The sequence below is a fragment of the Rhinolophus hipposideros genome, assembly GCF_964194185.1.
Source record: "Rhinolophus hipposideros genome assembly, chromosome: 6".
NCBI classification, from domain to species: domain Eukaryota; kingdom Metazoa; phylum Chordata; class Mammalia; order Chiroptera; family Rhinolophidae; genus Rhinolophus; species Rhinolophus hipposideros.
Window position 1 is genome coordinate 20526414 of NC_138052.1, and position 12724 is coordinate 20539137.

The 12724-nt window shown below is 35.6% G+C and overlaps 1 protein-coding gene across 1 annotated transcript in view; it reads right to left on the reverse strand.

The window, feature by feature from the left end:
* Window positions 1–829: 829 nt before the first annotated feature.
* The window catches only part of NXPH2 (neurexophilin 2), a 106420-nt gene continuing 94525 nt past the window's right edge, over window positions 830–12724 (reverse strand). The window contains exon 2 of the mRNA XM_081050566.1: window positions 830–3328. Within this exon, the coding sequence (XP_080906692.1) occupies window positions 2585–3328 (744 nt within the window). The 3' untranslated portion in view covers window positions 830–2584. The remainder of the gene's footprint in view (window positions 3329–12724) is intronic.

The following is a 12724-nucleotide window of genomic DNA, read 5'->3' on the forward strand; positions in this document are numbered from 1 at the left end:
AGTTTTTTTTTTTTTTTTTTTTAAGATTTTTTTTTCTTGAGGTATACTAATGTATAATGTTCTATTAGTTTCAGGTGTAAAAATCTATTAGTTTAACTTTAATTTTTCAAAGAGTGTGTTGCTTTGAATTTGAATAGTTTGTGACTGGGTATAAAATTAGCTTCCATGAACATCCTTTTCCTCAACTGCAGTACTCAAAGGCAAAAATAGTTTTGTAGAAATGTGTGCATTTGCATGTTTAAATGGGATCTGATTTATATTGTGCCAAGTACCATTACTGACAATTATGTAGGCTTTGAAATGAAGTTATGACTTAAAAATATATGTGGCATATGTTCTAAGCCAATTGAAAAATATGCCTAGGGAAACTTTTTTTTTTTAAACCCTACTAAAATCTAAGACTCATGTAAACTGATTTAGTATTTTTTTCCCTTTGCTTAGATATAATATTTACATCATTCAACTTCTGAACATCAGATAGTTTTAAATCACATTTCGTGTTGTAATTAATAATAATAATAATAATAATAATAATAATGAATAACAATAATAATAACAATCCTAATGGCAGCTCATACTGATAGAGTTCTTATTAGATGCTGGGCTATGTGCCAAGTGCTTTACATGAATTATCCTTTCACTCTACTTTATAATCTCCAGTCAAGCTGCTCTGTTTAATATGTACATATGGAAAATCTTAATACTCAGTTGATATTGCACGTGCACACACACACACACACACACACAAAAACACACACAATAACCCTTGTGGGGAAAAGAAACAAGAACAGCTAAACACAAAAACAAAACCAAACAAAAACCCTGAAGTCCTGTGACAGATTTAGCAAATTCTTTTTATTTACATAGAAATGTGTACACATACTTTCTCTGTACACAGAAAATTCTAAGTATATATACATACATGGTTCTCACATATTTTACAACAAATAGTATGTTAATCTTGTTTCTAGATGAAAATAAAAAGATGTCTCAAAATGTTTCACATCAATCACAAAATTACAAAAAACCTGGTGAACTCAGAACAAAAATTTCAAGCCTGTACTACCACACACTAAGCTTAGTATACTTTTTACAAAAGACAAAACCAAACACTGTGCGGATATCAGCAGTAAAAGGAAAGGAATGCAGATGCAAAATAGAGAGCTGAGCTGTTGGCTTTTTGAACAATGTGGTAAGAGAGATTTTGTTGGTTAGGAGTGTTTTTTTTCCCCCTTCAGTCCTCAATTTAATGTTTTACTTTAACTGATATTTTACAGACAAGAAAGCGGGAAAAAGTCAACATCTATTTTAAAAAGAGTTATGATTCCAAGTTTTGGAAACGTTTTTACTGGTCATCCATACCCTTTTTTTTTTTTGCTAATGCCAAGATCATCCAGGTCTATAATTCAGGATGATTGTCCACCCCCCTCAGAGAAGATAGGGAGGGAACCAGTTGTGAAGAAACATTAATTTGTAAGTAATTTCAAAAGCCTGGTGAGTCAGGTATCTTGGTTATTAGCACTTGATAATCATTAATAATGTTTAAATATACTCTATTTCCACACAGAATTTGATCCCTGACTCAATTAACTAAATTCAAGGAGAACTTAATCTGGGAGGCTATAAATAATGAATCAATAATCCTGGAAATTCCTCCCTCCGCTTTCAATTTTTCCCCCCCCTATTCTAACCGAAAAAACAATCAATCACCTTCTCTCAATTTCAGAGTTGTTCTACACGTTTGTGAAAATCACACTACCGAATGAACAGAATGAGGTTACACCTTATAGTGTAAATACAGATTTATGACATTTTTGACAATCTCACAGCACTGAATTTGGCAAATGAATCTAAAAACATTATGATCTGACTTATATCCAGATTTGCTCTCCCAATACACCAATATTACCATTCAGATGAGAATCATGGGAGGTGACCAACACAGGGTTAAGTGTTTTAAACACATTTCCTCAACTCTAGCTCAGATAATAATGTATTTAATTCTACTGTGGCACTGTAACTTCACACACGATCTTTGAAACAAATTTTACCCCTTAATATCTCATATCAGTAACAGCACAGATGTGGGGAAAAAATAGCAATAAAAAAACAGTTCTATGTCAGAAATGTGGTTCATCTATCAAATACAATCTTTTCTGTTACTTTAGTGAATCTGCTATTTTTAAGGTAACCTTCCAAAACATATTTCAAGGCAGGCTCATTTCAAGAGCAATGTTTATCACATGCATAATTCGATTCTTTCTTGTTATATGTTGCTCCCATTGATTCTTCTTTTAGAGAAACAATATTTTGAGGACTTAGCCATCCTACATGGAAGTGATGGCTTCATAAACAGTTTGCTTCTTCAGATTAAGATACTTATGATCAAAACAAGCACGTCACATTTAAAGATGTTTCTTTTTCTTCTCTTTAAAAAAACACAAAAAATATTTGAAAACCTAACATGGAACTAAGGTTCACTGCCAGAAACAAACGGGATCCTTTACAATGAAGAGCTGGGCTTGGTTCTTGGTCATTCTAATGAAAAGTTTCTTCGTCCTTCATTTTATCACCATGGAAAGATTCAGCCAGAAGATAAGTATGGAGTCTCACTATGGTAATTGTAGTCAGGACAGACTTTTTGCACGAGTTTATAATCAACACTGTAAAAGGCAATGTAAATGCAAATGACCTTGAAGGGCTTGGAGCACAGCCAAGACACATGGCTCTGAGTCTGCTCCTGGTAGCAGATCTTGGACGGGTCAAAGTTGCACAGGGCGGTCTTCTTCGCCCGATCTGTTTTTTCATACTCAATGCGACAATTGAAAGATTTGGATTCCTTCGTCTCCAAGGTAGACTGTGGGGAGACTTCAAATTCCACGACTTTGGAGGGGGGTACCAAACTCACAGAAACATTGCCCAGGCCTGTGGAATTATGTCGGAAATAAACACTGAAGGTTCCATTTCCATGGTCAACAATTTTCCCCGTGATCAGGAGGTTGAGTTTAACAGTTTTAATGTTGGAATGGAAGTCCCCCCATCCAAACATTTTCTTAAATTTTCCCGTTTTTACTATTGGCCTCCGTTTAGTTCTCGTCAGTGGCTCCTGAACCTCGGTGATGTTGGCCAGCCAATCCCAGAAGTTTTCCATGCTATCCGCATAGGCCAAGTGTCCGGGCTTTGGGACTGGGGACTGTTTAACAAACAGGCGCAGGGGATTGATGACCCTTGAGTGCACCACGTTTGCGACCAATGTCCCCGGGGCATCTTTGTCTTCCCAATCCAGCCCCTCTGTGGCATGCACCACTTTTTTACTGTCACAGAATAACTGTGTGGAAAGAAGAAAGAGAAAGTTTAGGTTAGGCTTTGAGCGCTCGCGTACTACAAAGCCAAAGCATAAGCAAAATTCTTGCAATATTATTTCGATTCTTGCTAAATAGCGTTTCATATACACAGCTGGGCTCAACACTATAACAAAATGAGCATTTAATTTCAAGCAGTGTAAATCTGTGAGTACAAAAAATTAGAATGATCAGATGAAAAAAAGAATGTTTCACTTTAATGGGCTTTTAGTCTCTGTTTCCTAATCTTTATAATTCTGTCTTTCCAGATTGGGGGAAGTAGTATATTTTGGTATCCCATTTGATAAAAATATCAAATATGTGAGATCTTTTAAGTAGAAGACAACTCTAGAATGCTGAACATTTCTCCCAAGGAGCTAGAAACCATCTGAATGTAAGATATTTATAAGTCTTAAATATATTTTGAAATATTAAGGATATTATGTTCAAAGGCTTATGTCATATAACTTCATGGCTTTCGACATAATTCCATCTCAAACTGTAACAAAAAAGGAGCATGAATAGTAATAGAAAGTTTCAGTTGAAAAATATAATTTCAAATTTAGTTGCCTTTAGAGAAACAAATAAATTGGAAATGTATGTTTTGAATTAATTATTAGACTATATATGATATAATACATTTTATTACAACTGAATTACACCCTGAAAGATAGAATTGCTCAGAAAGAGTTATGTGCATGTGGTTTATAGGTTACATAACATTTTGGTTCAAATGATACGCACAGAAACACAGCACTTTATCTGCATTTGATTTTTCTTTTCATTATTTTTGTAGTAGTTTAAGAGTCCCCATGATATCTAAAAATCATTTAGTTAAGTCAGTAAGGATTTTGAAGGACTGACTCATAATCTATGAAACTATTGCTGGAGTGAATATTTATAAATGAGTAATAAAGTCCGGAAAATAGAGGTTTATAGTGGAAACACAGATAGCCTTTTATCTCTAATAGCACAAATCATGCTGATAATGATTCTCCGGAAAACTGTCAGCATGATGAAAAGGATGAGAAAGAAGTCAGGCTGTGTTTATGTACTATTTCCCCATACTTTCATATTTGGCAAAGTACCTGGTAAAACTAGTCTCAGAATATTACAAGTATTATTGCTTTCAATTGTCCAATTTTGGAAAACAAAACAAAACGAAACAAAAGACCTAGCCTGAATTATAAGCATTACACTCAAGTACATGGTAGAGTTTAATGAGATTATCTTTTACGTGTTCATAAAAGTTTAGAAGTTTAAGTTCTAATAGAGTTTTGTGAAAACTGTTTTTACCTACACCTCGTCCCCAAGATCACTTTAGAGTGAAAATCCGAGAATTTAAATGTATGTGTGGGTTTTCCTTTTTTTTTTTTTTTGGCTTTGGGAGGGGGAGTTCATAATAATTATTGGCCCCTTTGATTAATTTCCTGAAGACTTTTCTTCTTCATGTCTAGTATTTTTAAAAATTATATTTCCTTTACTTAAATTACTGAAGTTTGGTAGAAGGGCAAATTGATAGGATGTACATTCTTACTATTCTGAGAAGTTAAATCCATACTACCTGTTCTTGTGTGCTTACATATCCTGAGTTGATTCTTCTTTTTCTCTCCTGGTGTTGTAAGACTCTCTTATTCACCATGAAAAGGGGATTATTACTCAGGATTTCTGGCTCAAAATAGCCTGAGTATTTCTGATATTGTAACTAGCTTTCTGATTTTGAACATTCTTAATTATGATATGCACAGACCTCATTCAGATTAACTGGTAAGAGCCCATGGAGTTAGTACCGGCTCCAGTTACAATGTGAATATCCGGAGAACTAATGCAGCGGGCCCAAGTAACGTCTCCGGCCAGAGTTCCAAGTGCGCAGATAAGAAACCCCTCCCTGATCAAGGTCTAATTTCTCTTGTCTGTGACTATGATTCTTGTTGCCCAGAGCCTGTTATCAATTTTTCACCGGTTTCCAGTATTTCATGAAATGTACCTTGTTGGTCAGTTCTGACAGATATACCTTCCACTTGCTGGGAATCTCTGGTATTTTCCTTTACTTCCCGATTTCTACTCTCCTATGTGGTACAATTTCCTAACCTCTTCACTCACTTCTGCCTTCCTTCTTCTCTTTCTTTTCTTTTTTTTTTTTTAATTAAATTTATTGGGGTGACAATTGTTAGTAAATTTACATAGATTTCAGGTGTACAATTGTGTATTACATCGTCTATAAATCCCATTGTGTGTTCACCACCCAGAGTCAGTTCTCCTTCCATCACCATATATTTCTCCTTCTTCTCTTTCATAGGGTAAATCCCTTCTGAAAAATTCCCCATTTAGCTTGCTTTTTAAAAATATCTCAGTTCTTACCTTCACACACCATGCTGCTGATTAAATATTTTTTCACTCACAAGTATGACAACAATCTCTGCTATTACCACTAGCAACATGCTCTTTTTCTCCCTTAAGATGTTTGTTTTACATTACACATTTTCCTGATTTTTTTTCCTCCTGAATAATTTTTCTTGGTTTAACACTTGGTCAAGTCTCCTTACTTTTCCGTTAATTGAAAACCTATAAATATTGACCATATAAACATCGTTCGATGATTAGTAAGTTTGAAATCATGTAGCATCTTAAAGTATTTTAATAAGTTAACTGGTATTGGTACACTTTGGAATATGTGATAGACCCTTTAGGAGATGGAAATTATGAGATCCTTTTATTATTTAGAGATAAGACTTCTGTTGTGATGGTTCTGAGATTACTCAATGATAATAATAATAACAAAAATGGCCATTTACGGAGACTTTTAAAAAATCTGAAGATTTGCTTTGTAGTAATTTATGTTGTAACAACTTGACCCAAACATATGTGACTCACCCTAAAAAATATGAGTTTTAAAAAAATCTAAGCTTATCAAACAGATAAAGTAGGTGTGATTATTATTGTTTTTTTGGAAGGGCTTTTCAACTTTTCAAAACAGATTCTCCAAATGAGAATTTAAAATGGGATTTGATTTCTAAAAAACATATTCTAACACAATACTTTTTGGGTTCAAACCTGCACAAAAAGCCCTTGATTTTAAGGTTGGCTTACATAAAACAATAATACAATTTAACTAATAGTACAGATCTATAATTGTTCTCTGTTTCAATGAAGATACTCACTGATAGTTCCTTAGATGAAAAGTAGATGTATATGTATTTTAATTTTTTTTCTTTGCCCTAGACTATTACATTTCCCACTTGTTTCGACAACAACTTTAAGCAAGTTGAGAAAAGCTGTGCAGAACTTCGTCTGTTTGTCACTTTAAAATAATACTTCCTGATCTCTACTCTCCTATAGACAGTTCTCACAGATACTGATTTCCAACTCTAAAGCCAAATCTCAAAAAAAAAACTATCAGTGTATAATTTTAAAAGGGTAAATATATTTCTAGTTTTCTTAAAAAGCTAACAATTGTACCTCCTCTTCCAACTTCCTCTCCCTTTGGTGTAACTCGTTCAGTCTTTCCCCTGAAGTATTTTCTTAAAATGCATGCATCATTGCTGAGAGAGCACCCTCTCCCATACCAGGTCTACATACATGGTTGTATGACATAAGATCCCATGTCATACAAGGCTCATGCTAATCCTCAAAAGACCTAATCATAGATGACGAGGGTTGGATGAGTCATACTCCTGCTCCTCATTCATCCATACACTCCAGAAATGGAATCATCATGGTGGAAAAAGCATGGGATTTGGTGTCCAATTACCTCATCACCTCTCACTTAAGTGTTTGATATGAATCGCAGTTTTTTCACCTGTATCTCCTTTGCTGGTTGATTGTAAGGAGTACATAAAAGAAAAGATGGAAATTACTGAGCCAGATATCTGGCAAAAGGCATTCAATGACTGACAGCTCTAGCATGGTTCAGTGGATAGTCCCAAGCCTTCTATTCAAGAATTGTCTTCAAAGGGTTTTATGAATTCTCCAGCCTCCTGGAAACTGACTATGGTTAATCCAAAAACTTGTTCAGTGCCATATGATACATTCATGACCGAGTAGAAATCAACCTTCTCCACTCCAGAGCATCTATCAAATGTTTCCTTGTGTTTCCAGTCTCACTGGCATCTGAGTCAGAGCCAGATCACAGGCACACGGGATCTCTCTTTACCAACAAAATGTGTTTGGGATCTTTAATTCCAACCTACCAAGTGAGTCAGCAAAGGGGGCTGAAAGTACAGGGCGTCTGGCGGTTCCCTCATTCCTAAACAATTTCCATGAGACACCTACTGGGAGAGGGCTGTTGGTGGTTCTGAACCTTTTGGCAAACGACTCCGTTCAAGGCAAAGTTGTTAGCTGTTTTCTACATATGGCTACATATGGCTGTATCCCCCTGGTTATTTTGTACTTGCTGAGGCTCTCTATGCTAGTATTGGTATCGCTGCTATCGTTGCCCCATCATATTACTATAATAATGCAAAAACATTTAACCACAAGCACAAAATGGAGTTTAAAAAGGGGAGCAAAAGAGGAATTGCTGTGCTTTATCTGTTTGAACATTCCCTGATTTCAACACATTTATCAAAGCTTAAGTAATTTATGTCTTGGCAGGGTGTATCAATTTCACAAAGCACACACATTAGCTAGATACAATGATATCATATTAGCTTTCTCTGCATCTCACAGAAGAGCTCAAAAAGATTAATAAAAGCTCAAACCTTCATCAATTAAATGAAGCAGGTGGAAGGAAGGGAGTAGAGGAAGAAAACTGTATTTCATTTCAGCTCTCTTGTTTTCAGGGGGAAAAGCTGACAGGTTCAAATCATTCATCATAACAAGCTGGAGTTGAATTTCACTGATAATTAAATGCATTTTTTCCCAAGAGGCAGAGAAGCTGCAATGAATTTTATAGTAGCAGATGTGAGAACTGTCACGAATTATGGAAATAATTTATAAACTAAAAAGCATCTTCCTCTGCAAATACTATATCAGAAGATTTTTTTCAACCATATCTATTATGTATTTTCAGTAAAATGTTTATTTTAGAATAATTTTGTTTACAGAAAAGTTGTATAGTACAAAGAATTGTCATACACACTACACCCAGTTTCCTGTATTGTTAATATCTTGTTGCAACTAATGAACCAATATTAACACATTATTATTAACTAAAGTCCATGGTTTATTCAGATTTCCTTAGTTTTTTTTTTTTTTTTTTTTTTTTTTCTTAACGTCCTTTATTTGCCCCAGGATTCTATCTAGGATCCCACATTACATTTGGTCTTCATGAATCCTTAGGTTTGTCTTGGCTGCAGTAGATCTGAGTCTTTTCTTGTTTTTGATGACCTTGAATGTTTTGTGGAGTACTGGTTAAGCATTTTGTAGAACGCCCATCAATTTGAGTTTGATATTTTTCTCATTATTAGATTGGAGTTATGGGTTTGGGGAGGAAGAACACAGAAGTGTCATTTTCATCTTCATCTCAATGGTACATTCTAGTAACATGACTTATCACCATTGATATTGATCTTTATCTTCTGGCGTAGGTAGAGAAGATCTTTTTTAAAGTTTTGCTTTCAGAATTCTCATAAGGCTATACATTTTTGTTATCATAAGCTAATTTACATTTAATTCAGTGGCACTTAGTTTAGGATTTTTTTTTTTTAAAGTTAGGAACTCTCAAACATTTCAATTTGTAATTCCTTACCACATTACTAAATGATCTAAAATAACCTCATTTTATTTGTTGTTTAGGAGTCATACACTGCTTATAAATGACTCTGCCAATATTACATGCTATGTGCCTGTCACCATCATTACTATTGCTATTTTATTTTTATTTCATATTGACTTCTTAAAAATTGGGGCAATTTTGGTAATTGATAACTTAATTAAAAAAAAGCTTACTCTATAAATATCCTACGTAGCGTTGGAATTACTTTCTGACTGTATTAGATTCAAATGTCCCTTTTCTCAATTTTGAAGCCAGTCTATTGTCCTTGAGTCTACACCTCTTGTGAGTCAGTATCAACCTTCAGATGGGCCTTCTTTGCAGGTCAACCTGTTGACCAAGGGGAATGGAGCTAATGAAAGAGAGCCTCACAAAGCAGGGTTCCATATTCATAGTGCTCTGGGTGCTGCAAAACCATGAATGCTACTTGGTTTCCCTTGGGATCTGGGACAGTCAGACCTTTGCCATAATCATGCTAAAACTTTTCTATACTTTCACCATTGTGGTAGGTTTGCTTCTTCCCTATAGTTGCATGGTGGCTGGGTCCTAAACTCAGGGGGTGAGGGCAAAGGGGAGAACGGGTGGGGTTGGGGGAGGAGAGGAGCTTTCTCTATAACTAGTGGATAATAGAAAGGAAGTTAGGGGCATTTAAAGCTTTGAGCTTCTGAGGTTCAAACTCCATTCAATACATACTGTACCATTATCAGTCCAGGTAGCTCTCTCTCCATTCTATAGCAGTCCTAACAGGTGGTATTTTTCTTATTTAAGTAAACACCATTGGAAGAGATATCATCACTGGCCTTGGTGTCCCAGTCCAGTGTTTATGAGTTCTAACAGACACGTTTATTTAGCATCTACTGACTTCTTACTCTCATGGCACCAGAGGAGTAGGAGGCTTGAATTTCCTCAGTAACAGAAGCTTAGTACTTTAAGCTCACTGCCTTCTGACTTTAACACACCTTGTTTAAGAAAGTGGGAAGCCTAAAACAGTTTAGAAATATTTCCACAAAGTATCTGCAGGGGTAAGTTTATTGCTTCACTGACTTCCGCCTATCTCTGCAATCATATGACTGCTACTGTCCTCCCACATTGCACTTGCAAATTACTGGATGGGAGAAAAAGTGGAGCGAACCAATCAAGTCTGTGTATTGTACAAAAGGATCCATTGGCACATCCTCTAGTGGCTGAATTCACCCAATTCACCCAGAGAAACTGTGTCAAGAGTGAAGGAATGAATGAAAGATACAGGACAATGAACTTGATCAAGACAGGTAAAAACCGAAGCAGAACAGAGCGAGGGATGGAAACAGTAGTGATTTGATCTACTGGAAGGAGTTGTGGTCAGGAACACTGGAATAAAAATCCGACACTGTCATGTATGGTCCCATCATCCTGTGCAAGCCACGTCCCCTCTCACTGCCTAGTTTTCTCAACAGTAAAATAGTGAAAAGAAAAGGTTGGAGCTGCACTTCAAAAAGATAAAGGAGGCTCAGGGTTTTTTGAGAATTACTTTGGGGAACTTATTCAATAGTGTTTGGGGATTTTGTTGGGTGTCCGATGGACATGTGTCCTGTTTGGGAGACCACCTCAGGGATGCTGTGGATGCCTGGTCATGGCATTGTACACCAGAGGCTGAACATTAATGAATGCCAACTATAATTTTATGTGTATAATGTGATGGCTCGGTGTGAGGTCGGGGTGGTGGTGGATGGGGGGAGGGGGGTTCATGGTGTGAGGGATGTAAAAATAAAATAAAATAAAATAAAATAAAATAAATAAATAAAAGAAAATATAAATAAAAAAAAGATAAAGATAAAGGAGGCTGTGAGGTAGAAAGTGACTAGAGTGAGGTGGGTCTACGGTCAGGAACACTTGCAAGGTGGTGAGTTCGGTCGTCTAGAGAGGAAGTGAGGAGACCTGGAACCATGTCACAAATGCATGCATTCAGTGTTAATCACTGATTCAATATATATTTTCACATGCCTTCCAGGTGCCATTCCTTATGTTCTGGGCACTGGAAACACACTGCTGAACAGGGCAGATATAGTTCCTCTCTTCATATGATTTGCAGAAGAACAGGGGAAAAACGTTAAATAAATAATCAAACATAAATAATAGCTTACTTACTTATTGCTGTCATAAGGTTATCAGTATAACAGGAAGCAGGGAGAGCTAGTCTGAAATACGGGAAGCAATAGTGCAGGGTGTGAATAGAATTGAACAATTAATTCCTTTCTTCAGAGGAGAGAAATAAAATCCAAGATATATTAGTTGATAGTTGATAATGAATGAATTCGTGACAAGAAAGCAAATCGATTTTGGTATTTATATTCCTTTTTTCCTGTTCTAAAACAGGATTGATTTGTTTATAATTACTAATGAGAGTGTGATAGCACTATAAAACAATAGTTATATTTTTTCTAGTGGAAGGAAAGCTAATGTTTTTCTTTTTTTCCAGCTTTATGAGGTTAAGTGACAAATAAAATTGTAATATAGTTGAAATGTACAACGTGATGATTTGAGAGACGTTTACATTGCGAGAGGATTCCCACCATCAAGTTAATGAACACATCTATCACCTCATATAGTTCTTGTTTTCTCTTTGTAAGAATCTTTAAGAAAGGATTCTTAGGAAATTTCAATTATACAATACAGCATTATCCATGAGAGTCACCACGCTATCCATGAGATCCTCAGAACTTATTCATCTTATCCCTGAAAGTATATGTCCACTTCTCTTAACTATAAATAAGCTCCAACGTTCAGTCACTGCTGGCTTCCTGACTTGGAGGCTTAGTGCTCAGAGATGGGCACCTTGGCAGGCCTTGGTTGTCACCCTTAAACTTCCTAAGAGTTGTGGAAGGTTTAAAATATCCATTCTGGGACAGTCAGATCTTTTCTACAATTAAGGTATAACCCTTTTTTTATAATACTGTATAACTAGTACAGTACAGAGGGTGTCAAAAAATGTATACACATTTTAAGAAAGGAGAACTGTATTAAAATTGTAATACTCAATATATACCAATAACAAAAGTCGCATTTGACTTCTGCAATTACAAGAGGTGCTCAAAGTGGTTACCATCAGTGTCCAGACTCTTCTGATTATGGTGAACTACTGTTTGAGCAACTTTGACCAAAGTGTCCACTTGTATACATTTTTTAGGCACCCGTGGTATATGTTTCTTGATAATAAATGAAGTATGTTCTGGATAAATAACAACATTCTGAAATAATGTAGATTTGTCTTTATGTTTACAAGTATGTTAAAATATGCTAATAGACAACAAATCTGGCTAATGTCTATGAATTTCACAAGAATTGATAAATGTTGTAAATGGAAGGTAAAATATAACAACATAAAGTTTTCTTGTGTAGTCATAGAATTGAAGGGACAGCTATACCTCAAAAGGATGTTTTCAGTTTTCTGTGTTCGTAGTAATTATAAAGTATTTACAGCCTGTAATGGTTTACCATAAAATGCTTGCTGTAACATATATAATACACAATGCATAGATTTAATAGATTGCGTGCCATTAGCAAGGAAGACCATACCCGTAACTATGTTACAGTACACCAAAACATATAGTCCTTTGTTCATAAAAGAAAAATATGACTTTCCAGGATCAGGCAAAATGCGCTTAATGCTCCAAACTGGTGGATTTGTATC